This window comes from Trachemys scripta, chromosome 10 (assembly GCF_013100865.1).
Source record: "Trachemys scripta elegans isolate TJP31775 chromosome 10, CAS_Tse_1.0, whole genome shotgun sequence".
NCBI lineage: Eukaryota > Metazoa > Chordata > Testudines > Emydidae > Trachemys > Trachemys scripta.
In genome coordinates, this window is record NC_048307.1 from 27,123,562 (window position 1) to 27,147,798 (window position 24,237).

The 24,237-nt window shown below is 38.7% G+C and overlaps 1 protein-coding gene across 22 annotated transcripts in view; it reads right to left on the reverse strand.

Moving 5' to 3' along the window:
* RBFOX1 (RNA binding fox-1 homolog 1) overlaps positions 1-24,237 on the reverse strand; it is a 1,522,779-nt gene that overhangs the window by 75,191 nt on the left and 1,423,351 nt on the right. For 19 of the 22 annotated variants that reach the window (XM_034784116.1, XM_034784117.1, XM_034784125.1 and 16 more), the window contains one exon: positions 22,203-22,283. The exons of the other annotated variants lie outside the window; for them this stretch is intronic. In XM_034784116.1, the coding sequence (XP_034640007.1) occupies positions 22,203-22,283 (81 nt within the window). The remainder of the gene's footprint in view (positions 1-22,202; positions 22,284-24,237) is intronic. 22 annotated transcript variants of the gene reach the window in all.

A 24,237-nucleotide genomic window follows, 5' to 3' on the forward strand; every position in this document is an offset into this window, starting at 1 on the left:
ATACAACATGAAACAGTGCTATGGCAATACAGTGAAGGGAGAACATTCTTTTAAAAATGCTAATTTGGAATTCAGTTTTATACTTCTTTCTGATATAATAAAAAAAATCTGTCAAAATCAGCAGGAAGTATTTACAGGTCTTAATATATTGCTGTTCATTTTACAACAGAGTGCATATAAGAAGCCTTTAAAAAAAGGAAATAAAAAGACTTGGAATGTGTTGCAAGGATCTTTTCCCTGGAACAAATGAAAACACATTTTATGCCCCTGGAATTCCACTAATTATCAGAAGCACTTTTGTATATACATCAGTGAGTTAGAGTCATGCTTTCATTGTTCTAAACTAGCAATTTTTTTTATAATCCCTTTAAAGTCCCGCATATAGGACTTGACTACAGTAGGTACACATGAAATAGCAAATCACAGACGGCCAGATCCTGAGCTTGTCAACTAATGCTCAATTGTCCCTTGTAGACCAATGCTATAGTAAGAGGAAGTGCATTGCCTTATGGGGCTGCCTCCAAGACATACAGATGCAATGAGGAATTGTTTCAAGCCCTCCATGCCTCCACTGTGCGTCCACATCCCACCCACCTCTCAGTTTTTACTCTGGAGAACCTCTACTATTTTCAGTTAGAAGTTGTATACGGTGGAATTTTAAACCATGTTCTAATGTGTTAATTAACAGCTGTAAATTCTAGTGTGGACAGGATATAAACACATTCACAGTCATGTTTTCCACCAACGTATCACTGGCTTTAACATCACGACTCTCACAAGTTAAACCCAGGGTTATAGTCCTAGCCTTCACAACCTCCTCAGGTAAGGAGTTCCACAAGTTGACTGTGCGCTGTGTGAAGAAGAACTTCCTTTTATTTGTTTTAAACCTGCTGCTTATTAATTTCATTTGGTGACCCCTAGTTCTTGTATTATGGGAATAAGTAAATAACTTTTCCTTATCTAATTTCTCTACATCACTCATAATTTTATATACCTCTATCATATCCCCCACTAGTCTCCTACTTTCCAAGCTGAAAAGTCCTAGCCTCTTTAATCTCTCCTCATATGGGACCCTCTCCAAACCCCGAATCATTTTAGTTGCTCTTCTCTGAACCTTTTCTAGTGGCAGTATATCTTTTTTGAGATGAGGAGACCACATCTGTACGCAGTATTCAAGATATGGGCGTACCATAGATTTATATAAGGGCAATAATATATTCTCAGTCTTATTCTCTATCCCCTTTTTAATAATTCCTAACATCCTGTTTGCTTTTTTGACCGCCTCTGCACACTGCGTGGACATCTTCAGAGAACTATCCACGATGACTCTCAGACCTTTTTCCTGATTTGTTGTAGCTAAATTAGCCCCCATCGTATTGTATGTATAGTTGGGGTTATTTTTTCCAGTGTGCATTACTTTACATTTATCCACATTAAATTTCATTTGCCATTTTGTTGCCCAATCACTTAGTTTTGTGAGATCTTTTTGTGTACAACCTGCGTCTATGTTCTGATTTTCAGAGCAGCTGAACTGTGATTTGTAGACAATGGTATTCTAGGTTACTGACAGAGTTAGAATAATCATTTAGGTCATCTCACCATTGCTTAAAGACTTGCAACAAATTACACTAGTGCAGTCTCCATGCCAAACCCAGGTCATAAACCATATTGCAAGGGTTCAGGGATACCTGTGGTTGCCAGACAACACAAAGTTTCTTTTCAGTATCCTCACCCAGCTTTAGGAGACAGCTTAAGCATGGGCCTAATAAAATCATTTGTATCAAAAGAGGGGCATTAGTAATTTGAGCTGGGCAAATTTTTTTCAGTGAAAAAAAAATCAATTTTGGTTCACAACAAAACAAATTTGTTTTTTGAATTTTTCAGTTTGACTACAGAACTGAAAAATCAATTATTCACTCTCCTCTATCTGTAATCTCAACTAACAATGAACCCAGTACCAACCAGCCAGAATTTACACATCATGAGGGGCAAAGATCTAACTCGCAGTTTGCAGAACTAAGCTCCCTTAGCACCTCAGTATGCCAACCTGGCTGAAACTCAACCAGTGAAGGTGCTATGACGAAGAGGGTCAGTTGTGTCTGAATCTCACAGCGAGAAACATCTGTATCTGCTTTTGAGCTGAGGCAGCTCATATTTAGCAGAATATTTTGGTTGACTAGATTTCTCTGATGCTGTGATGGGGGAAAGGAAGCTTTCCTCCACCACAGCCATGGCAAAGAAGATGATATGACTTAAACCAGACCGTTTCTAAAATCTGAATACAACTATCAAGTCAAAGAAACGGTTCCATTAGCTCATCTAATAGTTACTGATTATTCTCTACTTAGAGCTAACTTGCTACTTTGATAGTCACATATGAATGCGTTCTAAAAGAAGTTAGTTCCCAAATCTCCACATTACACAGAAATTTAGCTTCACCAGCTAAATTGATACTTCCTAACACCTAAAAAAGAAGAAATGAAAGGTCTAACTCTGGAAATATTTATGTTGGCTTAGAGAGAGAATATATAAATAATTTACTGCCATAATTTAAAAAGAAAAAAATCATAGGTACAACATATTGGGAAAAGTCCCTTTTGCAGCTTATTGCCATAGATATTTAACATGATCAAAGTGAAAAAGCTGGTATCATTGCAATGAAAATTGAACTTAGCCCGTAAACTATAATGGGCTATATTATGTCATTTCAGATGATCATGGTACAAGCAACCTTAAAATACACACCAACAATGTGTCTTGTAGACAGAAGAGGGTGAGGAAACAAACCATCACAACTATTCAAAGTTGTTTCTTATATTCAGAAAACACTTCAAATGTGTTCTGCTACAAAAATTCACCACAGGTCTCTTACATAAGAAGTAGACTGCATATTGTGTCTATTGACCTAAGGCGATTCATGCTGATGTATGTGTACAGCTTAAGTGAACCAATCATACGTAGAAACCAAATATGGGCATGAGGACAAAGAGAAGAACTTAACCATTGAGTTTGCAGCTGACATTTAATGAAACCTGAATTTCTCCCAAAAGATATAATGCATACTGTTCTTAAGCATTTCTCTATTAAATGAACTTTCCAGTTGTCTAATATGATATCCAGACTCTAAACCTCAAGATGTGCACTGGAAAATAAAAGCTAGATGCACAAATCTCTCAAGCCTTGATGTCCCAAGAGGAGGAACACAAACCAGTATAAAATACTTGAGGGTTATAAACTGTGTATTAAAGTTTTAGAGCTTTGGGTTAGATGGAAGAGTAGCAGATGCAAAAATCAACAGGGGAGCAGATTATGTATCAAAGCCATAAAAATATACAACAGCTTTAATGGGCAATTATTCTTTGGATTTGTGCTCCAGTTTGAATTTGCATGAGAATGCCATATGTGTAAATAAAGGTGTGCCATCAAAATGGATGAGAGAATCTACCACTCCTCATCCCTCACTCTTACCAACTACTAGGTCATCTCCTATCAAGAGCCTTCAAATATTTTATGCTAAAGGGTTTTAAGGCTACGGCTTGGTTGAATCAGTCTGTGGCTAATTTACTGTAAGATATTTTAATTGTTAAAAAGGCAGGAACCACATTTACATAAGTCCCATGGTTTAGAAAGATCCCTGTTGAGGAAATCCATCACAAATGCTGGTCAATAAATTACAAACAAAGAAGTATAAGTAGTAACATGCTGAGGAGGGATAGATAGAATAATAAGTATAATAGTGAATGAAATTTTCAGCAACAGAATAAGGACATTATGCTGATGTACACTGCTGTGAATATTCAGTTGACCTAATATTTTTCTAAATTGCAAAAGATCTCAAATATATTTTCCAATACAACTTGCTTTTATACAAATCACAGAATTATAAACAGAGTATTTAGAATCATGCCCCTAGGTCTTTGCATTTAAATCTAAATCCAAAGAGTGTTCCAGTTCAAATTTAAGCTCCATAAGCACCCTTTTTAAAATAAAATGGGTTTTAAGTATATATTTGTTTTAGATAATTTTATAGTCAGCACATTTAGCAAATTCATGATGCTTACAAAAATAACAAAATTATTTTGCATCCGCTATTTTCAATCTTAGGAAGTCTATCTAAGGACCCAATCCTTAATCTACTGATGTCAATTTGCGTTTTGCCATTGATGTCAATGCATGCAGAATTGGGCCCCTTATTTCTTCCATTCATAGTGCATTCATTCTTGAAATGCTTATTTGGGATTATTGAAACAATCATTTTCTTACCATTGTGCCAAAATACATGTCAATATTAGACACTGTTGTTTAGGAATGAATAAATCTGCATTTTGGACAAACAGTTTCTTACAGGACATTCTCATTTGAAATGCATTGAAAAGAAAAACAAAAATCTCTAATTAATGTACAAGTCTAATCACCATTCTCCACATGGAAGAGTAATTTTTCACTGTTCATTTGCTTGGTGTAATCTCCAAACTGACATAACAGAAAAGCAATGGCCTATAAATCTGCTCTCATTTGTTTCTTTAATATTCATATTCCATTGAACTACAGCTGCTTGTTGCTACAGTCTATTACAACATGCAAAAGTGTCGATAAAAATACTATGAAAGGCAAGATGTGTTTCTTCATGGCTCTGTGTGCCATTTATTTTGAAAAAAAAGACAATAAATGACTCGTGGATTGTCCCTCAGCTTGCTGCATGCTGGGTGATTAGTGATTAATTACCTTGCTGCAAATTGACATGGCACAAGAAAACTGACACAGCCCTGATTAATTAACTTTTTATGTGAGACAGATAGCTACAAAACATTGTGGCCTGTAATTGAATCCCTTTACACAACATCACTATATAAAAGTTTCAAGGCAAACCCAGATTAGTCCAAAGCTTCACCATAAATGTTGCATAGGTTTTAGTTTTACGGGTATATTTCTGACAACTATGTACATATTTCTCAAAATAGCAGGTGTGAGAGCTATTGAAGGAACCATCTGAAATCTACAGTGTTGCTCCATTACACACACACACACACAACAAATATGATATGATTTCCATACTAGATCACACCATTGATTCTTCAATCCAATACAATGCCCTCCGCAGATATATAGTTGACTTTTCAGTAGAAGGCAACCTCCTACTCCTTAATACAGCTAGCTTTCTGTTGTACATAAGAAGGGGTTTTCTTCCTGACACTTGGGACAAACAACTGGTGCCATGAAGCTTAATAGCTGATTAGCCTTATCTTATTATTATCCAACTCCTTTTAAAAATCCAATTACTTAACTACTCCAGCAACGACTTGCACATGCTTAATAGCTCCATTAAAGAAAAACATTTATTTATATTTGTTCTAAATGTATATAGTATTAATTTCTCTCTCTCTCTCCCCTCCCGTCCCCACCAAAAATAACAGCCACAGGAGTCAGTGAATACTGACCCTATCATGTCCTGGGAATACCTTTTGAACCATGGAGCCACGTCCAGTAACCAGGGCCAGAAAATAAAAATCAGTCTATGCTACTAGCACTCCTATATGTCATATCTCTTTTACACTGTGTTAAAGTAAATGAAATCTTTGGAGAAAATGTGGCCACATGAATTCCTCAGTCAAATGGGAAAATGCACTTTTTATTTAAATAATAAAAAAAAAAGAACACACCAAGATACTAAGGGGCAGATGAGAAAATTGAGCATGTCACAGACCTCTGTAACAACACAAAGGTATGTCACTTGTATCAGTTAGCAAATGGCATAGTTGGAGATCTGCCTATTTATGGTGTAGTGGATGATAAAGGCAAAGTAAGGTTATTGTAAGAAATGGACTTGACATTGCAAAGAACTGTGGATATTCGTGTTTCACAAAAGAAAATGCTCACAAACACTGAAGTGAAGAAATGGGATGCATTTAATAAAAAAATGAGTACCAAGGAATCCATAATGAAAGGATAAACAAACATCAAACACTAGATTTTCTGCAATAAATGTGGAAACACAAAATATCACAAAAATGTCCAGCATACATGGTGGAGTGTCATATATGTAATAAATGCAATTTTTAAAGTGTGTGCATATTGCCAAGAAACAAAAGCAAAATGCATTCATTAGGAGGGCAAAGATCTGAAGATGATAATGCAGAAACAGTTTTTTCTTGGATATACAAATATATAAAAATACAAATATTCTCAAATATACAAAACAAGGTTTTAAAACGGATGTGTTTGAGATCCTGGAAATAAATACTGAATTTCAAAATAGATATTCTGTATTGCCCTCTAATTTTCTTAGATATGTTTACATGCCCATGAATCTCTGTAAGGTATTGAATTCCTTCCATTTGTGCAATTGCCGCTTTTTGTTTGTTGTTGCTCAAGCCAAAACTCCTTTGTTACTATGTATGTATTATGTCTTACCTACATAGCTAATCTCATTTAGCTTTTTCTGGCATTTGTTTCTGTTTAATTTAAAGTTCTTTACTTTGGCACACTGCAGAATATTATGCAGTCCTTCATTTTGTTGTTTGTAATTTTTGCCACAAATCAGCACACCGTCACCAGTTTACTTCCACCCAATCCAGATCCTCGGAGATCTCAAACATGAAGCAATATTATACCTTAGGTGCTGATGCAATCCTGAAGGAAAATCCAATGTATCTACCAAAAGGAGAGTTTTGCACTAACTTTATCACCTCAGACCCTCCAAAATACTCGGCTTGCATCCAGACTAGCAAATATTTTTTGCATTTTGACATATAGACATGATTTCATCAACCGTTCTCTTGGAGTAGCACTCATGCTTGATGGTCTTATTCAAATCTTCTGGATCTGTATAAATCCTTAACTTGCTTGGTTTTAGTAAGTGGCCATACTGTTAATCAAGTCACTTGGTGCTTGTATTTTCTCAGTAATATGTAATTTTACTATATGGTTACATTCAATTTTTATTTTAATTTTCAGTGTTAATGAGATTTTACATGGTACACATTTTTTGCAGCATCTGGGATCTATATCAATGTGATGTATAATATCATTATTGCATCACAGTCTGTTAAACATATCATCCAAATCTTTTACAATTGTTTTTACATTCAGGTCAATAGGCAAGTTATATATCCATCTGTATTTGAAGACTGAGATTTAACTCAAGAACACATAAAGCTTCAAGTTTCTCTATTTCAAACTCCAGTGAGTGGTATCTGTCTTTACACAATGTAGGTTTGCCTCGTGATTTACGTTAGTTTACTTTAACATTGAGCAGTCATTAATAATTTTGTAGTCACTTGCTGTGATTACGTAACACTCCAGCGCCAATGGAACTGCAGTGAATGGCAAGAGAAAAATCTTTTGGCAATTGAAAAAAGAAAAAAAAAATACAAAACTTCAGCATAGAACCACTGGTACTGAAATATGTTGAGATGAGAATTCAAGATCTCAACTGATGAAAAATTCACATAGGTTGGACTGTCTTGCAAAATGATTGCCCAGCGGCTTATGCTGCCAAAGGAAAGACTAAAACACAACAGAACAGGAATTCTCAAACTGGGGGTCAGGACCCCTCAGTGGGTCATGAGGTTATTACATGGGGGGGTTGCAAGCTGTCAGCCTCCACCACAAACCCCGCTTTGCCTCCAGCATTTATAATGGTGTTAAATATTTAAACAAGTGTTTTTAATTTATAAGGGGGGGGTCACACTCAGAGGCTTGCTATGTGAAAGGGGTCACCAGTACAATAGTTTGAGAACCACTGCAACAGAACTACCAGACTGAAAAAAAGGAATTCTGTCAGTTTTATTACTACACCTCTACCCCGATATAACACGAATTCGGATCTAACGCAGTAAAGCAGCACTCTGGGGGGCAGGGCTGCGCACTCCGGCGGGACACGCTGCTCTGAGTGGCATGTTAAGGGTGCCGGGGCAGGGCCAAGGGGTTGGATAGGGGGCAGAGGGTCTCGGGGGGGCGGTCAGGGGACAGGGAGCAGGGGGAAGCCACAGCCTGAGAAGAGGAGCTGCAGGGCAGGGGAATGTCACACGGGCACCAGCCGGCACTGAGAAGTTGGGGAAGACTGGTCCACATGGGGGAAGTTGCGGATCCAGGACAGGGAGAGGTGCCCGTTCTAGACGGCGCCGTGCAGGTGCCCCGTCCCAGTGCTGGAGGGCTCGGCACACAGCAGGCCCAGCTGGCAGGCTGCGCCCTGCTCGCAGCAGCAGCGGACGGGCTCTCTGGGTCCATAGCGCCGCACTGCCTGCCCACAGTCAGGGGCTCTGTGCGCCGTGGGGGGCAGCTGGCCGCAACGTCCTCACTGGAGATGGGCTGTGCGGGGCTCTGCAGAGGAGGAGAGATGGGCTGAGCGTGGGCCGATGGATCACCCTCCCCTGGCACCGCGTGGGCACAGAGCGGGGACCAGGCACACATGGGCACCTAGGGCGAGGCTGCCCGCCCTGCTCCACCTCGCGGGCTCAGCCGCTGCACTGGACTGGGCGTGCTCCGCGGACAGGGCAGCAGCCACCTGGCCAGTTCCCCCCGCCCCACCCCCGCGAAGCTTGCCTCAGATGATGTGGTCAAGCAGGTGTGAGCGCTTCCGTGTGCTAGCTCCCCAGGTTCTAGCGCCTGTCCTGGTACGATGCGTGGCTCAGAGTGGGAGTCCTGGGGGTTATTCGGGGGGTGGGGGGGTTGGATGGGTCAGAGGTTCTGAGGGGTCAGTCGGGGGCAGGAAGTAGGTGAGGGTCGGATAGGGGGCGGGGCTATTTGCTGACTATTAACGGAGATGCTCGAGGCCAAAGCAAGTTCGATATAACGCGGTTTCACCTATAACGCGGTAAGATTTTTTGGCTCCCGAGGACCGTGTTATATTGGGGTAGATGTGTACAGTGAGCAATTTCATGGATACGTTTTTGGGCAGACACCAGGCAACGTAGAAACAGACCATAAACAGTTGGAAACCACGTTATAGAGACTTATCATGCAAATAACTATGCAGACTTCAAAAAAGGGATCATGAAATTGCAAAGGTACTCATTAAAGTGAAAATACAAATCCTGTAAGGAGTTTCATACAGAGAACATGCTTTTAAGGACAAGTATAAATAATGAAAGTAAGATGATACAAAAGGAGGAGTCTGAAAAATACAACTCAAGTTCTACCTATTTCTGAAACCAAATTTGACAGGCTCAGATGAGAAGCACTAACTTATGTCAATGTGGTCATTGAAACCCATTCTTTGACACAACCCTTACATCTGTTAATTCTTATCCTATTGTAAATACCTCAAGGCTGCACTTACATTTTACTATGAATGAAGCTGAAACAGCTGCCAGATCGGATAATAAATATACCTGTACAGGAAGAGCTTTGCTAGCCTGAGCAGATTCCAACAGATGCTGGTTATAGATGCACAGAAAAACGTGTCACCACCTAAGATTTGCAGTCATATCCCTCCTGGCAGGCCAAGGCAAGCAGACAATACCTGCATCCTCTTCTGACAAATACTTAATGCCTTCCTCAGAGATGGCTCCCTGCCATACATCGTCAAAAACAGAATGGTCTCCCCAGTCCTCAAGGAACCAGCACATGGAGCAAAAGGCCCCACCAACTTCCAGTGTCACAACTCTTAAAACTCTACAGATATCTTGGACCCTCCCAATCTGGCTTCAGACATAGATTCAGAACTAATCCAGCACTGATTGTCACCCCCCCCGTCCCTTGCCTATCATGCTGATTCGTCTCAACTTATCAATCACCTTTGACACTGTTGATCATGAGATACTATGGACCCACTGGAAGGATTCAATAGAAAATGCTATGTTGGCTACATTCATTCCTTTCCAATTTCTCTCAAAAATGGAGAGTTGCTTCTCCTCTCTAAGAACTCCTCTACCATGTGTGTCACACAGTTCTCAATCCTACATCATTCCTAGTCACCATCCACTTACTGCCATTAAAAGAGCAAACAAAGAAAGACAATATGGGCTGTAATCCAAACAATATGCTGATAACATACAGCAGTATGTAACTTTTTCATCCAGGAAGAAACCCCTATTTTACACACAGCACAATGATTGGGAAATACTGGAGTACAGATAAAGACTAGAGTGTCTTAAATTAAATACAGGAATGACTAAAGCATTGCTTATCAAAAGAGCTGATTGGTTCTGTAGAACTGGTACAACTGTAGAACCCCCATCTACTTCAGTCTGGCCACTAAGATTCAAGGTCACGCTCGATGCATCAGTTAAGTCTTTAAAAGCACCTTCTTCCTCCTGCAGCTAGTAAGAAGGCTCCATTCTCTTCGATAAACACTAGGCCATAGTAGTAAAGCAACTTATCCAAGCTGGAATATTAAAACCCTATCTGCCTTGGTCCACATAAGAAATTAAAGAAGAAACTACAGCTAGTTTACAATCCATCAACTTTCTCCCAAGTGGAATTCACCAAAGAAACCATATCACATCAGTGCTCCACAATGTACAATGGCTTCTCTGTAGTGATTCATGCTCCTTTAACTGACTCATGCACTCCATTCACTAATCTATCTTCTCTGGGAGCACCTCTACCATTCTATACTTCAACAGAGTGTCAAAGGCCAACAGTTTTAAAAACAATTAACCTGCCAGATAAATGTTCCCAAATGTGAAATTTCCCCAAAAATTTGCTTAGCCCCAAGATCCAAATCTTAGGATGGGCAATATTCATCCCTGTACTAGTCACAAGTTTAAGGTAGGATATCTGGTAAATCATTGGAAGGTTTATTCCATTAGAAAAGGAAATTTTCAACTTTCCAATGGAAGAGATAAAATATGTTTAAAATATAGCTCTGATAATAATTATGATATAATTATATTATAATAATAGAGGTCCTTAAAAGTGTGAGATGATTAGGTATGGAAAATCTAGTTGATATCTTTTAGATGTTTCTAAAAAATATTAGTTATGTTTCTCTCTCGTTCGAATGCTTTTATTATTTCACTCACAGTAACTAAGGTACCTGGCTTTACAGAGAGACAGATGATAAAAAAGTTAAAACTCTCTAAAATATTTCTATTTTTTTCTGTAAAATATGTATCACATACAGAATACACAAAGATATAGCATAAAGGCTTCATTGTCACTCAGTTGGGATGAAAGATTAGAATATATAGTATACATGCATATTATATCTGTGTGAGAGAGAGGGTGTATTTTGGGGGGTTGTTTTTGTTTTTTAACATAGGTTTTATTAGGATTAGTGTGGGATGGTGTCATGGGTGAATCTGGCAGCTCGTCTACAGAAAAGGGTTTCCTTTAACTTCAAGCACTGCTTAAATTAGCTGGCATGCAGAAAATGCAAGGGACACAAAGATCTTTAACATTTTGTAAATTTATAAGAGACAAACTGCCCAATCCTGTTCACATTTATGTACATGCTCTGGCCATTCAGGCTCTGCACCTGAGTAAGGATTTTCCTCATTATCTGATACGACAGTTTCCTCCAATGTATTGTCTACATTGAACTTCACAAAAAACTAAGGTGCCTCTGTACCAATCACACTTCAACCTCCCTGGTCACTCAATTACAGATCTAAAAGTCGCAATTCTTCAACAAAAAAAGACTCCAACGAGAAACTGCAGAACTGGAATTCATTTGTAGACTGGACACCATTAAATTAGGCTTGAATAAGGACTGGGAGTGAATGGGTCATTACACAAAGTAAAAACTATTTCCCCATGCTAATTTCCTCCCTACTGTTACTTACACCTTCTTGTCAACTGTTTGAAACGGGCCATCCTGATTATCACTACAAAAGTTTTTTTTTTCTCCTGCTGATAATAGCCCACCTTAATTGATTAGTCTGGTTAGAGTTGGTATGGCAACACCCATTTTTTCATGTTCTCTTTGATATGTATATATCTTCCTACTGTATTTTCCACTGCATGCATCTGATGAAGTGGGCTTTAACCCACGAAAGCTTATGCCCTAATAAATTTGTTAGTCTCTAAGGTGCCACAATTACTCCTTGTTCTTTTTGCTGATACAGACTAACGGCTACCACTCTGAAACAAGAGAATCTAAGGATCCTTTTGCCATTACAAAGAATTATGATTGTAGACATCAAAGTAAAGCACTCTGCAAAATGTTCTTCACAATGGTATGAGCTGAACTGATTGATTTCTCAAACAAAAATGTAAACATGCATTTACAGCCTCCGGAGACTCAACACACAGCACAATGGTGTAAACTCCCCTGTTATGGTAAACGAAGAGGCAATACAAAGCAGAAGATTTTATCATCATAGGCAGGGATCCAAATTGTATGTAGCATGGGCCTCATTTGCTCCAGTGTAAATCTGTAGCAGCTCTATCACAGTTACCACTATGTAAAGCTAGTGTGAAAAGAGAATCAGGTCCTGTAAGTGAAGAATTATATCTCTAACTAGGAATGCGAATAACCCATGAGAGCTGACAATCGAGTTTCAAGAAGATACGGTTACATGACTTGGCTTTAAATGTGCAAAGAAATTTAACTGTATTTAATATTCTAACCATGATTTTTATTGTAATTATTTATTCCTTTCACCTGTTGATTCTTTTAATAAACATATGTTACATTTATATGCAATAAAACTTTTCACCATAAGAAGAAAAGGAACAGAAATCAAACCCATAAGAAAGATACTCGTCCCCCCACCTCAGTCTGCCATTCCTTCACCCCTCTCCTCCTCCAAGTCCCTCCTCCAGGAGCGGCCCCTAGGCAGGGGTCCTTCTGCGCTCCCAGTCATCGTCGGCAAATCTGCGGCGGGAGGCGGGTCCTTCTGTGTTCCCGGTCTTCGGGGCACTTCGGCGGCGGGTCCCAGAGCGAGTGAAGGACCCGCCACAGAATTGCCGCTGCAGACCTGGAGTGCGGAAGGACCCCCTGCCGCCGAATTGCCGCCAAGGGCGGCAAAATGCCACCCCCCCAAATCCTGGCGCCCTAGGCGACCACCTAGGTCGCCTAAATGGAAGCGCCGGCCCTGCCCTCCTCAAAACTGACTTCTTCCACAATGTCTTTCCTCCTTAGTCCTCTCCTCAGGCGACTGTTATCACTTGACGACTGAAAATCTTTACTCCTTTAAGATAGAAAAAAATCCAAACAAAAATGGTGGAACCACTAAGAAGGTGTGCTGAACTTCACCTGGTCAAACCAGTTGGTTTCATCATTTCCCATCCTGCCTCATCTCAATGGCTCTGGTGTCTACTTCTGTTGCCTATCTAAACCATAAGATCTTTGGGGCAGAGACCTTGTCTGCATACTTCTTTGTAAAGTGCCAAGCACACTGTTTGTATAGTGCCAACAAGTATTAATGCAAACACCATTTGCCCTCCCCAAGGGCTGGAACCATGTCCTGGAGTACAACTGTCCCTCTTGGGGGAGGTGGGTGCAATTTTCATTCCATTTAATAAGTTTTATGTTGGTTTTATAAATAATATATTTGGAAATCCGTGGTGTTACTTCGGATTCACCATAGTGTAACTTAGCTCAGGATCTGCCCCAGGGTCTGAAACATTGGCCAAACCATATTCAAAACCACTTTTATATCAAAGACACCCTTATTCTGAAAAAGAGATTAATTCCAACATCTCTGTCTGCAAATGTTAAAGTGTGGCAGGGGAATGTAATGTAAAATGTAGGAAAATATCCAAACATTTGGGAAACTTGAAACTGATGAAAGTGTTTGATTTACAGAATCAGATCATACAAGGGAATTATTCAAACATTTTCAATGTTCAAACATTTTTATTTTTATTTTCATATTTACTCAGTATGAAGCATTTTAGTGTATGACCCATGCAAAGAATTAAGTTCTTTTCACATTATTCCTGGTTACCACCAGATGATTTTTTCAAGCCATAAATAAATGCAATGAATTAATTCAAGAGACACATCAAAGATTCCTTAGTTCCTAAATGTGCAGTAATGAGGTTTTGGCACTGTGGAAGTGATGTTTGTGATCTGCCTACTAAAATGTATTGACAATTCCCTATGGGCAGGATTTTTGTAACATTTAATTTAGCAAGGGAGAATGAATCTCAATCTTATAGTGTTTAACTTGGCAGGTCTGCAGAAGTTATGTGCAAAGGGTCTTTTTGTTGTTTGAATGAGCAATACAAGGCAAACAAAAACATAAAATTGAAAATACAATGCTGTACTACTATATCTATTAAATTAGATTAAGTGATTTGCTATAATCTATTACTTTATCAGAACAGGAAGCAGTTTTAATTTAGCTTTTAGGCAGTAAATGTAGATCCATAATTATGTAATGCTCCACTTTAAATCCTTTTTGATCTACACACCAGTCCACAACTACTTACTGAATAGTCTCTTCCCAACTGTAAACCATGTCAGATAGAGTGGGACAAATTCAGTCATGGTGTCATTCCAATGAAGTCAATTTGGGCTGAATTTGGCCAATTATGTCTTAAAAACAAACAGTACAAATACACAGATCATCTGCTTCAAAAGCACAAAAGCCAAACAATCTTGAAGTCTCAGAGGAATGCAACCATCATCACAATGTACACTATTATGTAATTACATGTGAATGGCAAAAAAACCATGAAAACTGAATTAAGGCCAAATTTCTGCATGGCATGCCTCCATATATTCCATACATACATACATGAAATACATTTAAAATTACCTTTTTTAAAATTTCTTCAGACTTTCCCAACCCTGTGAAATCTTCTTGGTATTTCCTGAGTCGTGGAAGATATGCCAGAAGTAGACATTATAAATACCAGTGGTCCTACTGCAACCCATGGTAACAGAGATGCAGGAAATATCAAGAGGATTTCACAAAATCAATATTCTTTTAAAGTTAGTTAAATTTTATTTCTGTGCCGAGTGAACAACACTGACTGGCGATTTGGGATATAGCTGGGTTTCATTTAATGTTCAGTTTTACTTTACAGTTAAAGTGGCCTAATCTCCCATTCATGCACATGGGATTTATGCATGTAGCTCCCCTTAGTACTAATAGGAAATCCCCACATTTGTTCTATGTGCATCAACAGGGATCCTGCAGTTTCCAGTTTTAATGATCCTCCACTTACTATTCACAATAAAGCCTCTGTCAAGAAACAAATAAGATAGATAGAAATACATAATGTAATCAAAATGTATCTATAAAACATGGTACATCACTTTAATAGAGTAATGCACAAACAAAACAAAATCATCAGTACTGAAGCTTTTTATAACCTGATTTATTTTTTAGACTTTAATTTAGGATTTTCTCCCTCTACTGAAATCTGATGAATAACTTAGAATAAAAGATAGTCTCTAGTGCACCAAGACAGATTTTAAAGTAGTGGAAGGCATTTTCACGATCCACTTAAGAAAACTTAAGCATTAAAAATATCTCCTATCAACAATATCATAGGACCAAAGGTTTCCGGGGAATTTCTTGAAACAACTGCCTTCCCACCTTTCAAAAACATCTCATCTTTGCCTTGTTGTTTTCTGGTTTCTTGTAAGCTAAAATCCCAGGGCAACATAGTTTATTGTTTTAATATCTGTCTGACACAAAACAAAAGTATCCTCTGGTGACTGCTTATCTGTCATATGTATTTCTGTGAAAGAAGGATCAAGACAAATAAGATGTTTTGGGGCATATCATGGGATTGTAGTTTGGCATTGATTGAATTTTGCTTTTTTTTAAAAAAGCTAACAAGGTACAAATTTGAAAAACACCACCTATATTTATATTAAGGACAGGGACTTTAAGAGTATTGGGCACTAAATGTTTTAATATTAAATGTTAAACACTGTTTATTTTATTCTGAACAAAGAATGAACAATGAAGTAGTCCACAAATGGGGCAAATAAAGTGAGGAAAAAAAGAATGTTCATAATTAAAACAGCTAAAATAGAAGAATCCCATTTTAGTGACACAATGGGCTGTAAACTTTCTTTCTATTAATTGAACTCAATGTAATGACATTTTCTATATTGGAATGAATAACTAGTGATCTGGAAATTCATTTAGACCATTAGTTTAATTACAGAAACTGATGGAAGTTTTATCAGACAATTACGTAAAGAACAAGAACAATGTGGGTCTGATTTATAAGCATTTGTACCACCTAAATCATTTTTGCTGAATTCCACTACACTACTCCACACAAAACTGCAATCAATATATCAATTAAAAAATATGCTGCCAACTTCAAATGCCCTTGAGTATGATAAAATAGAATAAATGAATAGATTATTTTTGCATTCTGATAACATTTTGCTTCTTTTAAGTCTGTCACTTCGTTAAAGATTTTTTTAATCAAAAATGAAAATTGGCATGTGCGTTTTGGAGCCCTTAAGCTTGCTTATGGATGATGAAAAAATTCCAATATTCAGTATATGTTATATAACAGAAATAGTGTCCCCAGGTCCGCTCTCGTTGAAGTCAATGGCAAAACTATCTTATGGGAGTGCAAAACAAGTGGAAGGGTGCTCCTGGTATTCCTAGATACACACTCTAGGTAAGAGCTTATAGCATTTACCATTTATATGATCAGGGCTGCCGAGAGCAGGTTCGGGCCCCAGTGAAAACATTTTTTCGGGCCCCCCAGCAAGGGCGGACCAGCTAAACAGTGCCGTCGAGGGGTGGGGGAAGCCGGGCCCCAGTAATTTGTACTGGCTTTCCCCCCCCCCGCCCCCGCCCTCTCGTCAGCCCTGCATATGATAAATATGGAGGATGTCTGGTATTCAGTGATTACAGATCCAGGTATGTGGTATATACAATCTCTTCAGTCCTAACTCTTCTCTTGTGCATGTACAGAGCTCCTGCTGAGAATACAAGAACTGCATGTGCACATCAAAGGGCACAATTTGGCCAGGTATTCCTATGTATGCACATGAAACTAATGCAAAGCTTAATGGTTTATAGCTTTTGGGTTGGATTTTCAAAAGCGCTCAGCTTTGGTCCAACTTTGCTTCCACTTAAGTCAATGGCTTATCTCCGAGTGTTTTCCATGGGAGTAGAGTTTGGCCAACTCTAAGCTCTTTCAAAAATCCCACCCCCTGTTATCGGATGGGATCTTTGCTACAGCAACCCAGCTAACAGGCCCATTTTAGTAGATGCAGGGGTTATGTCAGTTGGCTGCTCCCTAGAGTACAAATGTTTTCTGTTGGTAGCTGCTGCTCCTTTCTGTAGACTGACTGTTTTCCCACCCTCTTCCCTGTGTTTTGGCTTCAATGTGCAACTTATTCTATTCCATTCACTACACAGTGAAACCTGTACTAAAGACTGAACACTTGCAATATGCAATTCCTTGTCTTGAACATTTTAACACTTCCGTATCTGGTGTACTGTCTACTTCATTTCTATGATCTGTCTGCAAAGAACACAAAAAATATCTGTGAAAGTCATCAATAATACCAGAGATTTCTTTCATTCACTTGTGGAAAGGTCATAGATATGGTGGAAAGTTCACCAACTCCAATGAAGGGGATGCTGGACTTGCTCCAGAAACAATGGTGCTTCGGAACTTCATTCCCTGTGATAGATAGGTAGTTGCACAGGATGATATACCAGTCATATCTGCATGCAGTTAAAGGAGCTTCTGGAATTTGTACTATGGAAAGGGATTGTCATTGTCCCTTTTGTTTGGCCACCGCTGGTGAGTTCTTAATGCTGATGTTGTAGATCATGATGATTATGCTTTAACTCAATGAAACTACATGCATTTTAACAAAGTAAATATGATGGCAATTTATTTTATTTTCATTTTTTTTTTAAATTTATTACTTTTATGTTTAAAATATCAAGTATATAGGATAAAATTGGAGCCTTCACTTTTAGTGTGTGTGTGTCTGTGCATATGCGTATATAAGCGTACTTGGCTAGATCTTATCCTGAATTAGGGCAATTTTGAGCTTTTTTAGAATCATCCTCCACTAACTTGGGGGTTACACAAGGGCAAAAAATATCCAATATATTTTTTTTCATATTTTAAACATAATATAAACCTGTTTAAGGCTAATTGGGCAGCTTCCACATTAGAAACAGTAGGGAAGAGAGGCATGAATACAAAGTGAATTCATTTATAATTCAAATGAATATTTGTATTTTTTTTTTATAGTCTTTGCCCAGTTCTAATAGTAGAGTCTATGAGGAACAAATAACACAGCTGTCAATTATAGGCTACCTTAGGCACTTTTTTCTACAGTGTTATCAAAAGATCAAATACTCTCCTAGGGCCCAAACTTGAGGCAGTTCCGCTTGTTGAGCAGCTCCAGTATTTGGCGATTAAAGGGTTCTGCATCTCATTTTCCATTATGTAGAAGCTTTTTAAGGAGATGAAAGTCTCCTCTGGAAACACTAATTTTCTGAACTGAGGAGGAGTGAGAGGAAGAGGGACTCAAATGTATTAGTCACAAAGGACCAAATTTTCTGCTGCACCAAGTTTCTGTCAGTGCTGCCGCGAGGCTGTACACCACAAAGAAGTTCAATATGGTTCCCTGATTCTCTGCTTGGTCTCAATCTAGGTTGCAGCAATCTTTTGACTGCTCTAATTATGGCAAGGGATCCTCCACGGCTGCACTCAGGCTACTTCTCCTCCTGCCCCTTACTCACATACTGCGCTGGGTTGGTATTGGAGGGGAGTGTAGAAGCCAGCTATGACAACTGTACTCCTGATAGGGATTCTCCTATGCTGGGGGAATCCCCAGCAGAGGAGATAGGGCCAGATTCCTTTTTGTTTGCATACGTAATCAAATTAGGATATGGATGCTATGTTATTACCATTACAAATGATTCACTTAATGATTATATGCCCTAAAAAGATCTAGCTTTAGGCCCATCCTATAGTCAAACCTATAGGAGTAAAGGAGATATAAGGCAGTTGCTATACATCACTTCCTGTGCGCAGGAGAAGCAGGTTCTGCAGACTGATTTGCAGTACGTTGCACAAGTGGGTAAGAATGGTTGGGGGAGGCAGAACCTTGATTCTTTCCCCCTTTACACCCATCAGTGTAGTTACATCATTGGAAGGGTACACACGCTTCCTAGAGCATCGGGCACACTAGGAGGGAGAATGTGACTCAAAAGTCTCACTCTTCCTCGTGGGACTGCTCAAGAGACAGCCTAAGATGTACTGCCTCTTGCTACAAGCTAGCTCACAAATTACCAAATGGAGAATAAATTTAACCAAATTCAGAGAAAGGCATTTTACCACCATTTTTCTTTTCATTCTTTTGTGATAGCTAAATGCAAAGGTCAATAAGTAAGTTTAAATTTAAAAAGGAAAATTTAAAGACAACAGCATTTTTAGAGATGGAAGCTGAGATTTTCCAAAGTGCCCAAAGGATATGGATTCCCAACTTCCACTAAAATTAACCATGTCCAATTCTCCCTGGCATCTTTGAAAATCTCAGATGACTGTCCTCCTTCAGTGTTCAATGTGATAACAAATTTGCAACTTCCACTATTTTAAGGGGGATAAAATCATTGTAATTTATCCTGAAATATTACTCATTTATAAGAATGGTAACAAATAGCAGCACAGGGTGATCAAATCACAAGTCTTAAAGATTATTGAAAGATGAGGATTGTAATGCTGCTATCTACATGGAATGACAGTAATATAATTGTTAGCCTCTTTAAGGTTAACACTGATGTGTCTATTCTCTTTTCAGGAAAGTATTTTATAGAATTGGACCAGATTAGAAGGATAGGAGTTGCTGACCAAAATAAACACACATTAATGTCATGTACTGGAGATTAAATTTACACCTTACGTATTTAATTTTTTAAATATAGGACTCAATACAAATGAAGGTGTGTTATTTCCCCTTATTAGAAAAGCTTACTAGAAATATGCAACAAGTTTCAAGTACTGCAACAACAGTAATTAAAATAATTTAATTTTAACAGCACTGTAATTATAATCCTGTAAGGTAAACTATGTTCTGTCAATACTACTAACAGGGAAGCAAATATGGTGACATGCAGGCATGGATATTCAGCAAAATAATAGTGATTTGTACTGAAATGATTAGTTGCAATCTCTGTTCTGGAGGTTTATGTTGAAGACTGGCCATTGGGAGGCAAGTGGGAAAGGTATCTGGTATCTTGCTTATCTAAACTAATTGAAAACAAGGAGGAGTTTGTTAGTATACCATCTTTCCAAGACACACCACTCCTGAATGAGTTACTTTGAAGATATTTATCTTGAGAGCTAAAAATGGAGCTTAGTTTGGCCATGCAATGACTAACTTAGGATTTAGTAACACTGCAAATATTTGAAAGATGTAAATACCAAGCACAGAGAGGATTTATTTAGGGTGGAATATGGGCATAAATTGGAGTCTTGGGGCTAAAATTAAGCAAGAGAATATTAGGAGTGAATCACAGGAAAACTTCTAACAGTGAGATGAATTAGGTACTGAATAGTTCTCTGATGAATGTGGCCCAATTACTCAGGACATTTAAAACAAAATGGGATAAAACACTAGCAATGTACTGAAGGGAATAATCTTCTAATAGCAGGGAAACAGAATAGTTGACATCGTAGGTCTTTCTCATCTCTAACATAACACAAGGCATAACACCGTTGGAAAAAAATCTGCTTCGGAAAATAGCTTTAGATATTTTCCAGTATAAATGTAGTGTGGTCAGATGATCTCTGGACTATTTGTCCCTATTTTGCAATACTTCATATATATTAAATTACCTTATCATTCATTGGTAAGGACTTGCTTAGGGGTTATTGTACACATTTCTGTAGTAGTAGTAGTAGTAGTAGTACCCTGTTTCCCCGAAAATAAGACAGTGTCTTATATTAATTTTTGCTCCCAAAGATGCGCTAGGTCTTATTTTCAGGGGATGTCTTATTTTTCAGAAATGAAAAATGCCTTATTATCGGTGGATGCCTTATTATCGGGGAGGTCTTATTATCGGGGGGATGCCTTATATTACAACGAGAGGCAAAACTGTAAGTAGGCCTTATTTTCGGAGGATGTCTTATTTTCGGGGAAACAGGGTAGTAGTAGTAGTAGTAGCAGCAGCAGCAGCAATAGTGATAGTGTTGTTCGCTGCCAGTGACAAAACAGCAGCACAATTGTGATGATGCAGCAACATAACCCCCCCACACACACACACACCTTTTTCCTAGAGAAAACTCTGATATTCTGCCATTCAGCATTGAAAATAAGTATATAATTTAAAGAAGCAATGCTAAATATTTAATTTGATTTATTATAGTAAAGATGCCTCCTTGCAGCACTGGTGTCCAGAATAGTCACTCCTCCACTTGCAGTTTTGCAATGAACACCATCTGACAAAAATGACCCCAAACAGCTAAGGGTAAGCATCTTCTATAGGGAGACCTCACTGGTGAGGAATATATAGAAGATGCTACTGCTCACCATGTTGTGACAAGTCAGATAAAGAGGAATCTGGTCCACCAGAACAAGCAGGAGTTCCTGTTGACTTTGTAATCATACATTTGATATTTTAAGGATCATTTCACTAAATGGTGGGTGTTGTTTTATTTTCCTTGAACATTTTGGTAGTAGCACCAATGTAAACAATCAATATTACTACTACTGCTCTCATTAGGTCCTTTTTTCACCCAGATCATATTCAGAACTGATATCATCATCTTCATCATCACGAGACACAGTATTGTCAGAATTGTTTCCACTTCTGCTATAGGATTTTAGAGGATTTGGAGACATTTCCATTACAGATGCATGTGCACAATACATAACTATTTTTATTGGGCCAGTTGTTTGTATATTCAGTATCCATTTGCACACAGCCCCTCTTTTATTGTCGGTGGCTTACATACTTTTCACCCCACCCCAGACAATTTAAAGGAAGACTCCATTTCTAAGGCCCATCCTGACACAAACAAGTGGTGGCAGGGTATGAGATTCTTGATTTCTTGCTTATTTCAGATTCAAAAAAGAAAATATTTGACTTTGTCAAAAATTAGTGTGTCCAACAGTAATGGACTCCAAATATTAGTGTCACTACAGAGGTTTTGACCAGTATAGTAGAATAGTATAATATTTTCTATTTACAATAATGATGATGTAAATAACGAATCAGTTGCTGAATTACCTGTAGAATTACTTAAACATGTTTATAAATATCACATTTACCTTAACAACAACTACTGGGGGCTTAATTCACATTTATCAGCTTTTGCCACAAAACAAAAATAGAGCCGTAACACTGGCTTACTTGTGGATGTGTATACTAGTGAACTGGGGGCACTGTACACGGGAGATCCCTCCTGGTTTGCCTGGCACAGCAGCACCCTGCCTACGAGAGAGAGAGAGAGAGAGTGTGGAATCTGGTTTTGGAACACTCAAACTAAACCTGTATTTTTATCCCAAAACGAAAATAAAGCCATAACACTGTGGAAGTACAGTGAAGCAGGGGCACTTTTTGCCCTTTGACTTCAAAACAGAAAGAGCCCCAATGAACACTTACAATCTTATATTAGAAAATCAAAACACAGATTTCCCCTCCCCCAAAATATAAATATCCATTTTTATATGGGGAGGTTGGTGCAGGCTGTGTGCATTCCGTGCATGATGGCCCCTCAAGCAGTTATGCTGCTGTGCTTTATTGCAGCTGCTCTCTCTCAGTCTCTTTCCCCTGTATTTCTAAAGCAGAGGCTGCCTAATTTGCCCCGCTTTTAACTTAGGCAATGCAACCACCCACACCACTTTTCCTGAAAAGAGAGGCTGCTTGAACAAACACAGCAGATAAATCAAGCTGAAAATCTCATAAGTACTGATTATGGAACAGATTTGATCTCGGTCACACCAGTGTAAATTCAAAGTAGTTCCATTGACGCCAAAGATTTACTCGGATTGACACTGGTATGACTGAGAACAAAATATAACTACTACTTATTAAGTTTCCTGCACTTTTGGTATTGCTTGGGTCAGAAATATATGAGAATAACCTCTTGCAGTGGTATATCAAGTATATCAGCCGAATCCAAGAAGTACAGAGGTAAATAAAGGGCAGAAATTCTAAAAGGTTAATGAAAAAAGTTAACCAAAGATTTTGTTTTGGGCAAAGATTCAGCTAGGTTTTTATTTTATTCTTTGATTTGGGTGAAATTGAGTCAATGCTCTGCCTAGTTCTACATTCCTACCTCTAGATCTGCCTGGGCAATCTTATGAGGGACTGAATATTGACTAGACATGAAGAAAACTATCCTTTCACCTCTCTTTCAAGCCATGTCGAGAATAAGGCCCAGTATAGGGGTAGTATGAGGACATATGGCCTGTGCTACATCAATTTTGTAGTTATTGTAGATACTTCAGGTTTTTAGTATTGTGAATTCTGTGCCTTCATAATAACTGAATTCACTTTAAAAACTAAAATACATTGGGCCAATTTCTGCATTGATTTATAACCCATGCAACCCCACTGAGCTCAACAGGACAGATTTTGGACAAGAGTGTGAGTGACAAGTTGGGGAACCTGTCTTTGAACTTAGCAATTCTGATTGATGTCATGAAATTGTTTTGATGGAGTAATTTTATCATGGAATGTCTTTATATGAACTGGAATCCACTGGCTGACAGGGTCTTCCAGACCAGGGTCAATAAAGAGTCATTAACCTTAATGATTGTGCTCTGACTGGGTATACTATGGAATTCACCTGAGTAAGGAAACAGTTTGACCAAATTTCTCTGCAGAGAGCTGGTGAAACAGAGTGGAAAATCACCACCAGCAGAACAAAGAAACTAGATATTGGCAGAGCAAGACTAGAAGTTTGGGCAGAAGAGGAAGACACGGGCATGCTTTCATGGCAGGACGGGCTGGTTTAACTGAGGAAGCAGCAAAATTCAGAGAAAGCTAGCTGATCTAGAAAGGCTCCATGATTCTGAAGAGATGGCTCCTGGGCACACCAGAGGACTCTGCCTAAGCACAAGGAACTCTGCAGAGGAAACCGAGACAAGGAAAATGGATACAGGTGGGTTTATTATTTTGTCTAGTGCAGTGTCTCTTGTGCTGCTAAGTAAAGAGTAAAATGTGTTAAGAATCCTGTGCAAAGCCTGAATGTCTGTTTGCTTTCACTATTATGCGCCCCTCAAGTGTTAAACTGTAAATCCAGAGCACACACATGGCTGGAGTTCTAGAAGAGAGTTCTTACGTCATGGAGGTGGGGGGAGGATGTACTAGTCCCAGAAGCTATGCTGTTTGACCGCAGGGTCCCAGCTCCCACGGAGGGATACTAGACAGGAGAATAGGT